General features: G+C 34.7%; 1 protein-coding gene across 10 annotated transcripts in view; it reads left to right on the top strand.

The window, feature by feature from the left end:
- EXOC6B (exocyst complex component 6B) overlaps positions 1 to 19445 on the top strand; it is a 696544-nt gene that overhangs the window by 263691 nt on the left and 413408 nt on the right. For all 10 annotated transcript variants that reach the window (XM_027131993.1, XM_027131994.1, XM_027131995.1 and 7 more), the window contains one exon: positions 10527 to 10703. In XM_027131993.1, coding sequence (XP_026987794.1) covers positions 10527 to 10703 — 177 coding nt within the window. The remainder of the gene's footprint in view (positions 1 to 10526; positions 10704 to 19445) is intronic.

The following is a 19445-nucleotide window of genomic DNA, read 5'->3' as shown; positions in this document are numbered from 1 at the left end:
TCAGCACATTGTTTAATGTTAACTTCTGTATTAATTACATGTCAGTAATATAGCTGGAAGGTAAAAAAAGAAAGTGGAGGGAAGAGTGGTAAATATACATAGTTACCACTATATATAGCAGGGTGTATTAAGCCACAACTGAAAGTATAAACAGGTTCATTTGGAATGGAGGAAACAGTTCAATACAGACAACTCCAGACAAGCTGAATCTTTGGAGGTGTGAATTATTATAGATGATGTGGGTATAAAGCAGTTAATTCCTCTACTTCTCCTCTCCCTTGCATGGAATATTTGTACTTATATTCTTAAGTGGGAGATTGGAAAATTCTTTTCTAGAGAAATTAATAAAGGACTGCCACAAAGTGCCATTTGGATTTCCCCATCAAAGAGTTGATTTCCTTTGTAGAATTCCCTAAAGTGAAGCTTGCTACTTGACAAATCTTCCTATGCCCATAGACCTTCCTGTAAACTCTTAAGTGATTTATTATTAAATATGAATAACTGGCCAAGGATCAATAGATATTTGAGGAAAATATCCAACTGGAAAGAGAGAGATAAAAATACCAATATGAGAAAAGAAGTAACAACAATAAAAAGTACCTAGATGGAGCAAATAATGCAGAAAACAAAATAATATGTCAGAAAAATTCATTGGTATCCTCAAAAATTAAGTTTGTTATAGAAAAATATTACAAAGATCATCAGGAGGTGTACCAATGTTTTCTTAGGTCAGTCTCCCAAGGCAATAGAAATAAAAGCAAAAATAAACAAATGGGACCTTATCAAACTTATAGGCTTTTGCACAGCAAAGGAAACCATAAACAAAACAAAAAAATCCTATGGACTAGGAGACAATGTTTGCACATGATGCAACTGACAAAGGGTTAATTTTCCATATATACAAACAGCTCATACAACTCAATAACAAAAAAACAAACAACCCAATCAAATAATGGGCAGAAGACCTAAATAGCCATTTCTCCAAAGATGACATATAGATGGCCACTAGGCACATGAAAAGATGCTCAACATTGCTAATGATTAGAGAAATGCAGCAAAACTACAACTAAAAGTAGAGTTGCCATATGGTCCAGCAATCCCACTCCTGGGCATATATCTGGAAAAGACGAAAACTACTTTGAAAAGGTACATGCACCCCAATGTTTATAGCAGCACTATTTACAATAGCCAAGGCATGGAAGCAATGTAAATGTCCATCAACAGATGAATGGTTAAAGAAGATGTGGTATATATACACAATGAAATACTACTTAACCATAAAAAAGGAATGAAATAATGCCATTTGCAGCAACAGGATGGACCTAGAGATTATCATACTAAGTGAAGTAAGTCAGAAAGAGAAAGACAAATACTGTATAATAAATATCACTTATATGTGGAATCTAAAATATGACACAAATGAACTTATTTACGAAACAGAAACAGACTCACAGACATTGAAAACAAACTTATGGTTAGCAAAGGGGAAAGGGGATTGGGGAGGGAAAATTAGGAGTTTGGGATTAGCAGATACAAACTACTATACATAAAATAGATAAACAAGGTCCTACTGTATAGCACAGGGAAATATATTCAATATCCTATAATAAACCATAATGGAAAAGAATATGAAAACAAATATATATAAATATGTGTAAGTGAATCGCTTTGCTGTGTACCAGAAACTAACACAACATTGTAAATCAGCTATACTTCAATTAAAAAAAACAAAGATCATCAGGAGGAGTTATATGAGAATTCAGTATCGATTAGGAGTTCTAGACAAGGGGAGAAAATCCTCAGAGCATTAATATAAGAAAATCTCAGGACTTCCACATGTATTGCTAACTGAGTATAATGAATAAGTTAAAGACCTACACCAAGGTACATCCCCTGAGAAACTGAGAACATATACAGTAAAAGGCTTGAAAAGCTTCCAGACAGAAAAAGTAATATATAAAGGAATGAAGATCAATATATCATTGCTTTTTCCACTAGCAATAGGGGGTAATATAGGACAGTAGTGTGAGGAATGCCTTCAATAACCTAAGGGAAAATTATTGTCAACCTTGAACTCTATAGTTTATTTGGAGAAGGATTAAAGTCATTTTTAGAATGGAAGAATTCAAGAAATTTAATTCTTAATTCTTAAGAATTATCTGAAGATGTGTGCCAACAAAATGAGAGTCTGGATTAAGTGAAATATAGATATGGAATTATTGAAACTGAAATGAAAGTAAGTCCCCTCCAGAATGACTATTTATCTGCATAATTGCTAATACATTTATATTGGTATGCCAAAAAGTATCATACTTAAGTTGTTTTTTTTTTTTTTTTTTTTTTGCAGTATGCGGGCCTCTCTCACTGTTTTGGCCTCTCCCGTTGCGGAGCACAGCCTCCGGACGCGCAGGCTCAGCGGCCATGGCTCACAGGCCTAGCCGCTCCACGGCATGTGGGATCCTCCCGGACCGGGGCACGAACCTGTGTCCCCTGCATTGGCAGGCGGACTCTCAACCACTGCGCCACTAGGGAAGCCCCCATACTTAAGTTTTTAAATCTGCTTTTTGCTCAAAAATATTTCGCAAATATCTTTCTCAACAAATAAAAATACTTAACAATAATATTTGCATTGTACTACATTTCAAAGAATGGATATTTATTTGAATATAGACTACTATAGGACTTATAGGACAGTCCTTATAGGACAATCACCCCAAGTTATGCCTTTAGGAATAATAAGGTTTGGATAGAATGTCTATTATGATGAGCTTTTTGGAAAAAATCAAGATTGTTGTAGCTAGAATATTAGAGAATTTTTTGAAAATGTAGGCAATTTGAAACTCCAAGAAAAACAAAAAGCTGTACCAGAAAGGAACTATAATCAACTATGTAATCATTGCATATATACTTGACTCTGTAGTAAGATGGTTTGGTTACATGACATGATGATTAATATTGATTATTGCTTTTACTTAAAATACTTTGTTGAGAATATAATTTAAGAAGCAGTAGTGTAAGGGAGTCTATATTTTTAAATGATCTAAGTTTTTAACAGAAATTAAGGGTATTATTAGAAACGTGGGTATAAAAATATTAACTCTACAGAGCAGGATTGGGGATTGAAAAAGGCATAAGAGGGAGTCTACTGTTTTTTATTACAATATTTTCAGTATTACTAGATTTTTTAAACCATGAAATTATATTCATTTTGCAGACATTTAAAATAAAACAAATTGGGAAAAGATAAATTGTACTGTAAAGTTGAGTTGGGGTGAATAATCATATGAGGGAGTAGTTTTCTTCCTCTAATAAAATAATTAAGGATATCCACATAATTTTAGCTCTGGAGTTAGTCTTTGCAGCAGTTATTAAATAGCAAAATATTAGAAGCAATATACATGTCCTATAGTAGAATATATTCAAATAAATATCCATTCTTTGAAATGTAGTACAATGCAAATATTATTGTAAGTATTTTTATTTGTCAAGAAAGATATTTGCGAAATATTTTTGAGCAAAAAGCAGATTTAGAAACTTAAGTATGATACTTTTTGGCATACCAATATAAATGTATTAGCAATTATGCAGATAAATAGAAAATACAGATGAGCAAAAAGAGAAATCTTTATATATGTACAGAAAATAGGCTGGGTTGTAATTCATCAAGTAACTGATTATTACTGAATGGAAATTTTAGATTTTTTTTTCCATTTTTTTTCTTTATGTTTATTTTGTAATTTACAGTTAACTACAATTAACATTGTGCTTGTGGTGTATATATGTTGACGAAAGAAAAAGATAGTATTTAAAAAGCTGGGATTATCCTAATTCACAAGAGAATTCTTTTAACTTTTACTATTGCTTTATACAAATTGTAATACACTACGTCTAGTACATCTTGTTGAAATGAATTTTGTTAGTGCAAAGACTTTTTCCCCTCTATGAAATATAGGTTTAAATTTATTTATTTATTTAGAGCTGTGTTGGGTCTTCGTTTCTGTGCCAGGGCTTTCTCAAGTTGTGGCAAACGTGGGCCACTCTTCATCGCGGTGCACGGGCCTCTCACTATCGCAGCCTTTCTTGTTGCAGAGCACAGGCTTCAGACGCGCAGGCTCAGTAGTTGTGGCTCATAGGCCTAGTTGCTCCGCGGCATGTGGGATCCTCCCAGACCAGGGCTCGAACCCGTGTCCCCTGCATTAGCAGGCAGATTCTCAACGCACTGCGCCACCAGGGAAGCCCTATACGTTTAAATATGAACTGTAGACTTTGAAACAGCTAAGGATCTCAGTTACCTTTTTCCATTAAAAAAAATTTCTATGAATATCATAATCCTAGATTTCTCATTCTACTGATGGAAATTCTTTGGAACCTGATTAAGTTGTATGAAAAACTTTATCTTTTTTTTTAAAATATTACACAAAATACACATATATAATGCATGTATACACCCCTATGTACACTAATATGTAAATAACTTTTTGGATATGGTCTTGATATGTTCTATTTCCTTCATTTTAACTCACTATCCTTGTTTTGTTTTTATTTTGTTTGAACAAGATCTGATATTGGAGCTAGTCACTGAAGAATACTAGTTGCCAGAGCTAGTGCTAATAAGCATGAAGAAACCTTTTTGAAATTACAGGTTTTGTAGTTCTTTTGATTGGTGAGAAGTGAAGATGGTAGCTTTGGAGTCTTTATATCTTGGTCTTGCCAGTTATTTTCATGGACATCCTTTGGGCTTCAGATATGGGGTCATAATCCTACTTCATTGTATTTTTGTATGGGATGTTATTTTAACCTTGATTTCCTTGGAGAAACCTGAGGAGTTGGTGTTTGAGTGGCGTATACAAGCATAAGGGTCAGGAGGAGTGAAAAGAAAAATTGTAGAGTAACTACCGTGGTACACTGTAGGGCATTCTGGTTCCTTAATCCATTAAGAAGCTATATGGAACTCACCGTGGGAGGGATGCAATGGGGAGCATTTATCTGTCAGTTCTTTGGTCAAGGTTTGCCTCACTTCTGGGTTGAGAATCATGAATGCTAAGTAGTTCTGGTGGGATTCCACACTGTGATGTCTGAAAAACCTCTGGGCAGGAAGCTAGAGGTGTGGTGTAAATGCTAGAGCTGGTTTCAGTTTACCCTATATGACACTTCCAGGGCTGCCCAGAACAGGTTGATAATGTTCTACGTGGAATAAGAGCTGAGGCTGAGAAGATCTGAAATGGAGCACAAGAGGTGTGCAGTACAGATATCTAATACTTGGCATGTAGCACAAATACAAAATAGAATGGCAATGTGAAGCAGTATTAGATGCCATTAATGATTATGTATCTAAGTATTGCTAGATCTTCAATTCTTCCAGAATAGACGGTGAAACAAGATTCCTATCTCATATTCAGAGGGAAGACAGGTGGAACTTAAATTTTTAGTGTCTTTTTTTTTCTTTTGACTTATCTTTTAATTCAAGATAATTTACATGTATTATCTCATTTAATCCTTGTTGCAGTTCTGAGGTACATTTTATTAGCCTATTTTTTTTTTTTTAATAGATGGGATGTTGGTTTGAAAAGAACCTGCCCATGGTTATGGAATTAATATGTTGCAGAGCTTAGATTTAAAGACCCGTCTTACTCCAAGAAGGTTTTTTTTCTTCTTCTTTTCTTTTCTGGTATAGCACCCTGTAATTGAAGTCCATGTAGTTAATTATATCAGGTCTTGAACCTATAAGCCTACACCTCTCTCCCTTTTCAACCCGTTTCTGATTTTCAAGCTCAATTTTATGTATTCTTGTAGTCCACTAGAGGTCAGTATTGGGCTGATAAAGAAAGGAGCCTTTGGCTTTTGATTCACAGAATTTTAACTCTGAGTCTTATTGCTAGGAACCCTTGGAAGTTGTATTCACAACAAAACTTTATTTAATAGCATGTGTAATGACAGTTGTAAAAGTTTTAGTAGCTACATTTTTAGGTGAATAGTTCAGGTTAGGTAATTCTTATGGGTTGCCACCCCCGCCCCCCCATCCACCTTCTAATAGGTAGGAGAATATCCAAATCATGTCTTTTACAGATATCCCTCTCTTTTATTGGGCCAAATCTCATTCTTAAATAAGTTTCTTTTGTTATCTTTTGCCTTTATATAGTAAACATTTATCTGAATTTACTGTGTATGTGTCACTGTATCTGAGCTTGTGGGATTCTCATAATGGTGAAGTATGTTTCCTGTCCTAAAGAAGAGAAGAGTTATACACTGAAGTGCCATACTGTTATTTTTTACTTGGATATCTGACAGGTTTATTGAACTCATCTTCTCTATCCTACCTTCAACTAATTATTTCTACGGTTCCTATTGTTTGGAATGATCCCACCATCTAGTCATAAAGACCAGAATACTTGGAGTTATTTTTATTTCCTTCCCCTCTCCCATGTACTACATTTAAATCAGTAAATTCTGTTGCTTCTACTTTTTCTGTAGCTGCTGCTACCTTAATTCAAGTCCTCATCATTGTTATTTGGACTCCTTTCATGATCTATATTAGTTTTCCTGTTTCTATTTTTTATCTTCTCCTAGTTGACCATTCCTCCGCTCCTAGGGGATTTGCCTAAATTGTAAAGCTGATCCTGTTCTTCCCCTGCTCACATTCTTCTGTTGTTTCTCCATTGCCTACTAGCTAACCTTGAAACTGCCTTGTATGGCATCTTTAACTTTATCTCTTGTTAGTCCTTCATAACCTATGTTCTTATACAAAATTATTTATTCCTTGTGTGGATAATGTTATTTCACATGTGGTGGTCTTTTCTCATCTGGTTTCTTTCTTCTGGAATGGTTACCCTTTCTATGTACTTCCCTTTGGAAAAATCATATTCATCTTTTTTTTTCGGTACGCGGGCCTCTCACCGCCACGGCCTCTCCCGGTGTGGAGCACAGGCTCCAGACGCACAGGCCCAGAGGCCATGGCCCATGGGCCGAGCCGCTCTGTGGCACGTGGGATCCCCCCTGAACCGGGGCACAAACCCGCGCCCCCCGCATCGGCAGGCGGACCCTCAACCACTGCGCCACCAGGGAAGCCCCATATTCATCTTTTAAGAGCACAGTTTGCTACCTCTTCCTCTTACATCCCTACAAGCAGATATGATTACTTTCTCCTTTGTCTAATCACTGCACCTGTATTTATTTCTATCTTTATACTCTTTGCACTGAATTTCAGCCCCTCAATTGCTTACCTACTTCTTACAATAGAATGATGTGAGGTTCAAGAGTCAGAGAATCCATCTTATTCTTTGTATACTCAGTGCAATATCTGGTGCCAAGTAGATATTCAATACATGTTTGCCTGAAAGTAGGGATACAGAGAGAAAACACTGTGAGTTAGAACAGTGAGAGGAGGCTTCCTAAAGGAAGAATAATTTTACTTGGGTTTTGGAGGAAAGGTTGGATACAGGCAGGGAGAGGTCATCTAGAAGGGAAATGGCATAAGCAAAGATACAGTGGTGGAAATATTTTTAGTATATTATGAGGTAGATTCTGATCCAAGTAGAAGATTCACGTTGGAGAGTATTGGATAATACATTGGAAAATTAAGTTCAGCTTCCATTATTGTGGAGTCTTAGTGATAAGATTATGGAGTTTGAATTTGTACTTGTTCAAATTGTTTTCCCCAGTTTACCTCATGTTTAATTGGTGTGATGAATGATGTGGTTTAAGAAGAGCCTGGCTGCAATATGCATGGGAATTTTAATGAGAAGGTGATGAGTTCCATTTTAGGTATGTTGGAAGTGAAGTGATGGTAGAACACACAGTAGTAATACGAAACTAGAGATATGCTATTGGATCTTGGGAGAGGGGAAAGAGTGGTAGAAGAGTAGGGGCTGAGGAATAAACCTTGCTTAATTTCTGTGTATTAGGAAACCAGAGAAGAACACATGTGAGGAATCTTGAGGAAGAGGTGGGTAAATGTGTAAAGATTATTCACAAAGAGAATGAACAACCAAGAAAAAAAAAAGCCTAAATGCTTTCTTAAGCCTATTTGTGTGGTTGATACCCTTTTACCTCTACTCCAACCTAAGCAGCAGAAATCAGTAGCTGCTTCTTTGGCTCCAAGGTTGTCTTTGGAGGGACAGAATAAATGGTCCTGGTGAGGTGGCTTAGCATGTTAGAAAAGAGCTCTGAAGAGCTTTTATTATTATTATTTTTTTATGGACTTTAGAGTCACATGTTAATTTTAATATATATTGCATATATTTACATATTTATATCTACGTTTACTCTTCTCCACTTCCTGCCAGTCCCATAGTATACATTTTGAATAGATGGTAGTTTTCCTTTGCTTCCTAATGGGTTATAACTGAGTATTTATTTAGTTGTTCTACCTGTTTTAGTATTTCCAACTTGGCCAGTTCTTTCTTGGCAGATCTGCCCTGACTGCTCATTTATAGACTGGAGAAGCCTTGATAATTTTGACAGAGAGCCCGGGTTCTCATAGAGACTTGGAATAAAACTTGCCGTGCTCTCATTTCTAGCATAGGGTTTGCTATTTTAATTTGCTGATTTGGCCTAAACTGCTTTGCGCTCCATCAAATTGATTGGTAAACCAGACACGCCTAAAAAGAACAAATCATAGATGATCTAAAATTACTTCCATAGGATACTTTCAGATTTGTATCATTTCAAGTATAAATGATAGTGCTTAAGTGTGGCTCCTTTTGATTGCTTTTGGTACACTGATAGTATTTTAGTGATTGTGAAGGAAAAATATTTAACTTTGGATTCAATAAAATAAGACCAACTTATGAAAGCTTTTGGTTTTGCTGTACTGAAAGAGAGGATAAAGAGACAAGTGATTACTCTCTAGTTGAGAGCTTGTTTTTTTAAATATGAAAGCGTTAGATTTCTAGAGTCCTGGATCCCTTTTTGTGTGGTTTGCATTGGAAGTAAGTGGGGGAGAACTTCTTACTTTTGAGAGAAGTAGAGTGTTCTATCTAATTTGAGGTCTCAAATGCTTGGAGGGTATGTATGTCTTGTGTACAAACATAAATGTGCTTGGATACCTTCTCTCTCAGTTTTGTTACTGAAGCCATGTATTTTATGTAAGTCAAACCAAAATATCAACAAGTACTATGCAGAGAAACAAGTTAGTCCATTGATTCAAGTCTCTGGAATGTAGATTCTTTTCATTTTCTTGGCAGAAACTAGCTCACATAGTTCAAGTTTTTCTCTGTCTTGTTATAATTGTCTCATTTAACCAGTACCTGGACTAACACCTTATACTGAATATTTATCTAGAATTCCTTAATCTCATTCAGAATATTTGGAGATTCTGATTTTTCTCCTGAACTGATTTCTACTTGTCACTGAGTAGAAATATCATATATTGATTAAGCAATGTATATTCTGGGAGGTCACATTTCTTAAGCTTTGTATCTTCAGATGATACTAAGTATTAGTATTATTTCTTCTGAAAAGGAAAGTTCCACTGTGAAATACTTTTGGAATGTGCTGGGTTAAACCATATTAAAGAAGTTTCCTTAAAATAGGACTTCTCCCAGTTTTTATTCTGTTAATGTGCATCGTATATCTACAAGAAGGCTTGTATAACATGCAGTGTTTCCCGTTTATTTGACCACAGAACTCTTGTTTTTGGGGAAACATTTTCGTCATGCTTTGAGGGACTGTTGGTATAGTGGGAAGATCACTGATACGGAATTTAGGAGATCACACTTTGGGCTTCTGATTTATCACTTACTAGCCTTGTAGCTTCAAACAAATCCTTTGTCTTCTAGCCTATTTCCTGAGTGGTGACTAAGGTCCCTTCCAGCTCTAATAATTTGGTTTAGCTTCTTTTGTTGAGTCTGTATAGTCACACTTTCCACCTCTTTGGATCTATGGAAACCACACCATCATTTGAGTCTATTTTGTTAAGTTGAGGGAATTATACTTTTCTATAAAAGTTTAGAAAAAGAAATGCTTAAAACTCTGTTTTCCACAGACTAAGCTCATGAAATCCTGTTTAGTTAGTTCAGGTTACTCTATTAAGATATTTTATTATCCTGATTAAAATTTATTTGTCTCTTGTATCCACATATGTGTTTCTAAGAGTCCCCTAAGCTTAAAGGCTCCTGTCCCTCTTCTCCCAACCACAGTGGTTCTAGTATAGCACTTATCTTTCAAGAGATAAATATTCAGTCATTTTTACTAATCTCTTGGCTACTTAGGTACAAATCAGTAGATTTCTTTTTTGTGATGACTTAGTGTTTGTATTTGAAAAGTCTCATGATAGTATTGACTGATTATCTCTTTTTCTATGGAAACTGGGGAAACGAATAAAGATAGGTAGCTCCAGGGTTAAAAATCTATACATTAATATGTTTGGTTTTATTTCTGGCACTAAAACTTTATGTATTAAGGGATTTTGTTGTATTTTTTTTAAGATACCAATTAGTTCAAAATTAGAAGTTCTTTGAATACTTAATTAAGTTCTGTTTCTTTTGTTTCTTTTTTTGTTTATTTGCGTGTATGTGTTTCTATCCTAGGCCCAACAACAAAGAAACCTGGATAACATCATCTTTCAACAACCCAGGATAGGTAGCAAGAGAAAACCTAAGAAAGATGCATATACAATTTTTGATACAGAGATAGGAAGCACTAGCCCCAAGTCTGAACAGGATTCAGGAATTCTGGATGTTGAAGATGAGGAAGATGATGAAGAGGTAACTAACATTTGAACCGGGGAAGTGAACCTGTTGTTACGTTTCAATATGGTATGTTTGAGATGTGATGAAGAATTTATCCATATAACATAGCTGTGTTATCTTCTGGATATTAAATATCATTTTAAATACAAATGTTCCCTGATTTAAGGAAACTGAAGATGTACTAAGATATCTTAGATTCTAGTTCTTTAGACTTTAAATATACTCATCCATTTTTTTTTTTTTTTTTTTTTTTAAGTTTCAGGGTTTGTTGATTGTATACTGACTGGGTACTACATTAAGGGAAGAGTAGAGTTTACCTGACTTAGAGAAAGAGATCTATTGATAGATGATCTCCACTGAAGCTGGAACAAAGTTACTTCAGACAAATAAAAGATGTTACTTTAAACAGTAGGAGTAAACAGAGATTTCTTAGGCTTGAGAAATGGTTCAGATTGAAATTGTAAAAAGGTTCCAGAAAGTTGAGAACACATTTCTGGAGGAAATAAATGTATGAGTAATTATAGGGTATCTGGGAATTTTGTGATATATCCCTAACCTCTTAGTTCTAGGACACTTTCAGGTAAAGAATAAGATTAAGTGGCTTAACTAGTACATTTTTTTATATCCTTCTTTGTTGGAAATATGTTTAATGTGTTTTTAAAAATAAAACTACTATGACATTTGAGATTTCCAGTTAAAACATTTTTGAACTACTTATCATTTGCATAAACTGGATCAGTTTTTTGTGAGTATAGTGGTTAGGTGCATGAGCTTTGCAGACTTACAGACTGCATTCAGATATTGGTTTTGCCATGTTATTTTATTTTACTGTAAAAATTGTCATTAATGATCATATTATTTACATTATCAAATGCTCACTGACATGTGCAAGGAACCATTTACTCCTGTTCTCAGTAATCTGTTTTATCTTTAAGTATTTGTCTCCTTTTCATTGTTTCATTTCTCCAGATAAAACTGGGTTCAGTGTTTCTTCTCCATCATTCTTCTTTGTTATGCACTTACTAACCTTCTTACTCTCCTCTCCATGCCAAAATACAGCCCCAAACTTTTCACTGTCTAACTTTGTAATCTTAGGGTAATCTTGATCCCCTGAATATTTTTTAGCATTCTCTCTTGCCTGGAATGACTGGTATGGTTGGACATGGATCCACCCTGGAGATCAGATTGTCAGGGATTAGACCCATCACAGATGAAAAATTACAGTAATAGTACAATAAAACATCAGGATCAAGATAAATCCAGTTAACATTTTAAACTTACAGTTTGGTTGCCCATTAAGGAAATTAAATTCTATCAGGCACTATGGCTTAAGGAAACAAGTTAAACATTGTCTGTGCCCCTGGATAATACACACCCCAAAGAGATGGTTATGTGATAAGATGAAAGCATGAAACGTACACAGTTCTCATATATTAGTGAGAACCTTCTGGATATGAGCTACTGTTTATCATTAGCTCACTGAAGATACTGGGCAAGTCCTTTTTAATTTTTGTGCCATATTTCTTCATTGTTTTGTCTTCTGAGGTCCAAAGAGGATGAAGAAAGTACGACTAGTAAAACGTGTTGGGATCCCTCATAAAGGAAATATTGTAAGAATGTACTTGGAAGTTAACATTTTAAAATGGTTCTGTATCCCAAATCAAACAGAATTTGTATTAGAGATTTGCTGATTGAGCTCTTACAACAAGAATTCAGCACTTTGCTGTCATCTAATGGCATCCTATCTTAAAAAAAAAATCCTACCTTATATTTATTTACTTCTCAGTTTGAGTCTTCTTCAAGTGCACATTCTTAATCTCAAACCTCATGTAGAGAATTATTTATTTAGATGTCTCCAAACTGGTTTCTTGGCATAGTTCTTGCATGGTGTGAATAAATTCTTCAGATAAGGTCTTCCGTGACCCACTGTGACGTTCTGACCTTCATTCTTGTCATTCTTCAACAGACCTCATTGAGAGTAGCGTAAATAGTTTTTGAAATATTTTGACTTTTAAACTGTGCCATAGAATCTAGTAGTTCTTAATCTATTTGGAGATCGTTATATTCCTGTGAGAGTTTGATAAAAAATATGGAGCCTTTACCCAGTAAAATCTATGTATATTCACTCACAGAAAGTTCTGTATGAAATTTCAGGGAATTTGTGAAACTCATGTTGCCCTTAGGACCTGAGTTAAGAGCCATGTTGTAGAGAAAGTGCTTCTTGAACTTAAATGTGCATAGGAATCACCTTGGAATCATCTTTAAATGCAGATTCTGATTCTACAGGTTGGGGGGTGAATCTGAGAATCTACATTTTTCACAAGCTCCCAGGTAAGGATGGTGCTTCTGGACCCTGGGCACACTTTGAGTTGCAAGGCTATAGTGGACCACGAGGAAGCATTTTTAGTACATAAAGCAAACAAACTCATGAATGTTTAGGTGTCCTATTGCTTTTTCATTAACATGTCCTAACATTTTTCCAGCAATGAATACAGTACTTGAAGAGAAAGTTATATTTTGTCTTCTAAAATCTGTTGCTTGTAATAGATTACCTGCATTATTTTTTATGAAATTTTATGATTCTGATTTAATATACTTAAGTTTAGGTATATTTTTCATTCTCTGAAGAACTTTTTGCCCTTTCCTGTGCTTTTAATGGAAGTGTACTTAATACGTTCTTTGAGCCAAGTGACATTTGTACATTATTTAGTATGTTTTTAGTTTGATAATACTTAATAGTAGACCATAGAATGAGATGGGTAAGGAAAACCAAACACCTAGAAAATAGCTTTGCACATAGTAAACAGATAGTTAATATATTTTTAAACTGAAATAAAGTTTGTGCCAGAGATGGGAAAAACTTAATAGCCTGGGGAACTGAAGATGAAGTCATAGAAGTGAATTGTCATCTTGGATAAAAAACTGACTACATGTTGAGCTGACTGACAGAGTCAGTCTCTTGATTGCTGAGAAGTGTTGCAGGAAAACTGCTCCCCTGTAAATTCTCTTCCTATTTGTATTTTATTTTTGTCTAAACTAATGAAAGGGTCGCCTTAGTTAAGGTAAGTTTTTTTTTAACTTGTCTTATATTACAGTTGAACTATATAAACTACTGATATTTGACCGTTTTTCATCAACAACTTAATTCAATTGGTTTTCAGTGGAAATATGTGTGATTTGGGGAATTAAAAAAAAATTATATAAGTTTCAAGTGTACAACATTATAATTTGAGATCTGTATATACTACAAAGTGATCACGCACCAAATGGTCACATCTGTCACCATACAATTGACCCCCTTAATGCCTTGCATCCCCCAGCCCCCTTCCCTTCTGTTAACCACCAATCTGTTCCCTGTAACTGTTTGTTTTTGTTTTATTTATTTGTTTTGTTTTGTTTTAGATTCCACATATGAATGAAATCATACAGTATTTGTCTTTTTACTTCTGACTTATTTCACTTAGCATAATACCCTCAGTTCCATCCATATCATCCCAGATGGCAAGATTTCATTCTTTTTATATAGCTGCATAGTATTATTGTGGGTATATCTGTATCTCTAGATCTGTATCTATACCTTTATCTACACCTATATGCCACATCTTTTTTATCCATTCATCCATTGATGGACACTTAGTTTTTTTCCCTATCTTGGCTATTATAAATAACGTTCCAGTGAACATGGTGCATATATCTTTTTTTTTTAATTCCTCTACTTTTTTTAGCAAATTGTATTTTTTATTTATTTATTTTTGTCTGTGTTGGGTCTTCATTTCTATGTGAGGGCTTTCTCTAGTTGCGGTGAGTGGGGTCCACTCTTCATCGTGGTACACGGGCACTGTCGCAGCCTCTCTTGTTGCGGAGCACAAGCTCCAGACGTGCAGGCTCGTAGTGTGGCTCATGGGCCTAGTTGCTCCGCGGCATGTGGGACCTGCCCAGACCAGGGCTCGAACCCGTGTCCCCTGCATTGGCAGGCAGACTCTAAACCACTGCACCACCAGAGAAGCCCCGTATGTCTTTTTGAATTAGTGTTTTCATATTCTTTGTATATATACCCAGAAGTGGAATAGCTGGATAATGTGGTAGTTCTATTCTTAACTTTTTGAGGAATCTCTGTACTGTTTTCCATAGTGGCTACACCAATTTACAATCCCACCAACAGTTTGTGAGGGTTCCCTTTTCTCCATATCCTCTCCAACACTTGTTATTTCTTAACTTTTTGTTAAAGCCATTCTAATAGGTGTGAGGTGGTTACACCTGTTATTATGGTTTTCATTTGCATTTCTCTAGTAATTAGTGATCTTGAACATCTTTTTATGTGATTTTTGGCCATCTGTATGTCTTCTTTAGTAAATTGTCTATTCAGATCATTTCCCCATTTTTTAATAGGGCTGTTTGTTTTTTTGTTGTTGAGCTGTATGAGTTCTCTGTGTAGTTTAGATATTAACCCCTTATTGGATATACGATTTGCAAATATCTTCTCCCATTCAGTAGGTTGCCTTTTTGTTTTAATGATGATTTCCTTTGCTGTGCAGAAGCTTTTTAGTTTAATATGGTCCCATTTGTTTATTTTTGCTTTTGTTTCCCTTGCCTTTGGAGTCAGATCCAAAAAACATCACTAAACAGAAGTCAGTGAGATTACCACCTATGTTTTCTTCCAGGAATTTTATGGTTTCAAGTCTTATATTCAAGTCTTTAAACCATTTTGAGCTAATTTTTGTTTATGGTATAAGATAATGGTTCAGTTTCATTCTTTTGTCTGTAGCTGTCCAATTTTCCCAATACCACTTATTGAAGAGACTGTCCTTTCTCCATTGTATGTTCTTTGCTCCTTCATCATAAATTAATTGTCCACATATGTGTGGATTTTTTTCTGGGCTCTTAATTATGCTCCATTGATCTGTGTGTCTGCTTTTGGGCCAGTACCATTCTGTTTTGATTATTATATCTGTGTAGTATAGTTTGAAATTAGGATCATGGTATCTCTGGCTTTGTTGTTTTTCAAGATTGTTTGGGCTATTTGGGATCTTCTATGGTTCCATACAAATTTTAGAATTATTTGTTCTAGTTCTGTAAAATATTCCACTGGAATTTTGATAGGGATTGCATTGAATCTGTAGATTGTTTTGGGTATCATGAACATTTTAACAATATTAACTCTTCTAATCCATGAGCTTGGAATGTTTTTTCACTTATTTGTGTCTTCTTTAATTTCTTTCATCAGTCTTAGAGTTTTCAGTGTATAGGCCTTTTACCTCCTTGGTTAAATTTATTCCTAGGTATTTTATTTTTTTTGATGTAATTGTAAATTGGATTGTTTTCTTAATTTCTCTTTCTGATATTTCAATACTATTGTACAAGAAATGTCATAGATTTCTGCATATTGATTTTGTATCCTGGAGCTTTGCTGAATTCATTGATTAGTTCTAATGTTTTTTTGGTGGAGTCTTTAGGGGTTTCTATATATAGTATCATGTCATCTGCAAACAGTAACAGTCTTACTTCTTTTTTTTTCTAATTTGGATGCCTTTTATTTCTTTTCCTTGCCTAATTGCTGTGGCTATGGCTTTGGATACTTTTTTGAGTATAAGTGGTGAGAGTGGGCATCCTTGTTTTATTTCTGATCTTAGAGGGAAAGCTTTCAGCTTTTCACTGTTGACTGTGGTGTTAGCTGTGGGTCTGTCATATATCACCTTTATTATGTTGAAGTATATTCCCTCTATACCCACTTTGAGAGTTTTTATCATAAATGACTCTTGAATTTTAAAAGCTTTTTCTGCATTTACTGAGATAGTCATATGATTTTTATCCTTCATTTTGTTAATGTGGTATATCACATCAATTGATTTGTGGATGTTGAACTATCCTTGATCCCTGGAGTAAATCCCACTTGATTGTGGTGTATAATCCTTTTAATGTATTGTTGAATTCAGTTTGCTAATATGTTGTTGAGGTTTTTACCTCTATGTCCATAAGAGATATTGGCCTGTAGTTTTCTTTTTGGTGTTGCCCTTGTCTAGTTTTGGAATCAGGGTAATGCTGGCCTCCTAAAAAGTGTATGGAAGCATTCCCTCCTATTCATTTTTTTTGGAGGAGTTTGAGAAGGATAGGTATTAAATCTTTTTTGAATATTTGGGATGATTCACCAGTGAAGCCATCAGGTCTAAGCCTTTTGTTTGCTGGGAGGTTTTTGATTACTGATTCAGTCTCCTTACTAGTAATCAGTCAATTTAACATTTCTGTTTTCTCATGATTTAATCTTGGTAGACTGTATGTTTTTAGGAATTTATCTGTTTCTTCTAGGTTGTCCCATTTGTTGGCATATTATTGTTCATAGTATTCTCTTATCATCCTTTGTATTTTTGTGGTATCAGTTTTAACTTCTCTTTCATTTTCGATTTTATTTGAGCCCTCTCACTTTTTTTCTTGCTTAGTCTAAAAGATTGTCAATTTTGTTTATCTTGTTAAAGAAGCATCTCTTAGTTTCATTGATCTTTTCTATTGTCTTTTTAGTCTCTATTTCATTTATTTCTGCACTGATCTTATTATTTTCTTCCTTCTACTAACTTTGGGCTTTGTTTGTTCTTCTTTTTTTAGTTCCTTAAAGTGTAAAGTTAGATTTCTCTTGTTTCTTGAAGTAGTCCTGTGTTGCTGTTGACTTCCTTCTAAGAACTACATTTGCTGCACCCCACAGATTTTAGTATGTAATATTTCTGTTTTCACTTGTCTCTACATATTTTTTGATTTTACTTTTGATTTCGTCAGTGACCCACTGGTTGTTTAGTAGCATGTTGTTTAATTTCCACATTTTTGTGGGTTTTTTTTTTTTTTCAGTTTTCCTCTTGTAATTGATTTCTATTTTCATGGCTTTGTGGCCAGAAAAGATGCTTCATATAATTTTGGTCGTCTTAAATTTATTGAGACTTGATTTTTGGCCTAACAAGTGATTTATCCTGGAGAATGTTCCTTGTGCACTTGAGAAGAATGTGTATTCTGCTTCTTTTAGATGGAGTACTCTGTATAAATCTGTTAATTCCATCGGATCTAATATGTCATTTAAGGCTGATGTTTTCTTATTGGTTTTCTGTCTGGATGGTGTATCTGTTGCTATAAGTGGGGTGTCAGTGTCCCCTACTATTATTGTATTGCTATTAATTTTCTCTTTAAGTTCGTTAATATTTGCTTTATATATCTTGGTACTCCTGTGTTGGGTGCATACATATTTTAAGTGTTGTTTCCGTAGTGTAGTGGTTATCACATTTGCCTCGCACATATTTATAAACGTTATATCTTCTTGCTGTATGAACCCCCTTATTGTTATGTAGTGCTTCTTTTTGTTTTTTATTACAGTCTTTGTTTTAGAGGCCATTTTGTCTCATATGAGTATAGCTATACCAGCTTTCTTTTCATTTCCATTTGCATGGAATGTGTTTTTCCATCCTTTTACATCCAGTCTGTTTATGTCCTTACTTATGAAGTGAGTCTTTTATAGGCAGCATATAGATGGGTCTTGTTTTTATTTTTTAATCTATTCAGCCACTCTGTCTTTTGATTGGAGAATTTAGTCCATTTATGTTTAAAGTAATTATTGATAGGTATGTACTTACTGCCATTCTGTGATTTGTTTTCTAGCTATTTTTATAGTTTCTCTGTTTCTTTTTCTCTCTTCCCTTGTGGTTTGTTGATTTTCTTTAGTGCTTTGTTTAGATTCCTTTCTCATTTTCATTTGTGTATTTACTCTTTTTCTTTGTAGTTATCAGGTTCACATGTATCATCCCATGTATATCAGGTTCACATGTGTCATCCCATGTATATAACAGTCTAAGTTGATAGCAACTTAACTTTGAGCACATTCCACAATTCTACATTTTTTACTATCCCACTACATTTTATGTTTTTGATGTCACATTTAACATCTTTTTATTTTATGTTCCCTTAGCAAATTATTGTATTTTTAGCTAATTTTATTTCTTTTGTCTTTTAAACTTCATGGTAGCATTATAAGTGATTGATCTGCTACCTTCTTATTTACCTTTTCCTGTGAGATGTGAATTTTCTTATGTTTTCTCCTTATTAATTAGTGCCATTTTTTTTCAACTTAGGGAATTCCCTGTAACATTTCTTATAAGTCCAGTTTAGTGGTGATAAACTTCTTTAGCTTTTGCTTATTTGGAAAACTCTTTATCTCTCCTTTAATTCTGAGTGATAACCTTGCTGGGTAGAGAATTATTGGTTGGAAAATTTTTCCTTTCAGTAATTTGAATATGTCATGCCATTCACTTATGGCCTGCAAAGTTTCTTCTGAGAAATCTGCTGAAAGCCTTATGAGGTTTTCTTTCTATGTAATAAGTTGCTTTTCTCTCATTGCTGTTAAGATTCTCTCTTAGTCCTTACTTTTACCATTTTAATTATAATGTGTCTTGGTGTGGTTCTCTTTGGTTTTGCCTTACTTGGAACTCTTTTGGACCTGGATGTCTGTTTCCTTCCCCAGATTAGGGAAGTTTTCAGCTATTACTTTTTCAAATAATTTTTCTGACCCTTTCTCTTCTTTTTGCCTTCTGGGGCTTCTATAATGTGAATGTTTTTCTGCTTGATGCTGTCTCAGAGGTCCCTTAGGTATATTCACTTAAAAAATTTTTTTTTCTTTTTGCTGCTTTTTCTAGGTGATTTCCATGCTTTTCTTCCAGCTCATTGATTCATTCTTCTTCATCCAATCTGCTGTTGAACCCCTCAAGTGTGTATTTCAGTTGAGTTATA

The sequence above is a fragment of the Aethalodelphis obliquidens genome, unplaced genomic scaffold (assembly GCF_003676395.1).
Source record: "Aethalodelphis obliquidens isolate GAN/ISIS:26980383/991018 unplaced genomic scaffold, ASM367639v1 scaffold40, whole genome shotgun sequence".
Lineage (NCBI taxonomy): Eukaryota > Metazoa > Chordata > Mammalia > Artiodactyla > Delphinidae > Aethalodelphis > Aethalodelphis obliquidens.
Note: the sequence above shows the minus strand (reverse complement) of the source record. Positions and strands in the feature narration are given on the sequence as shown.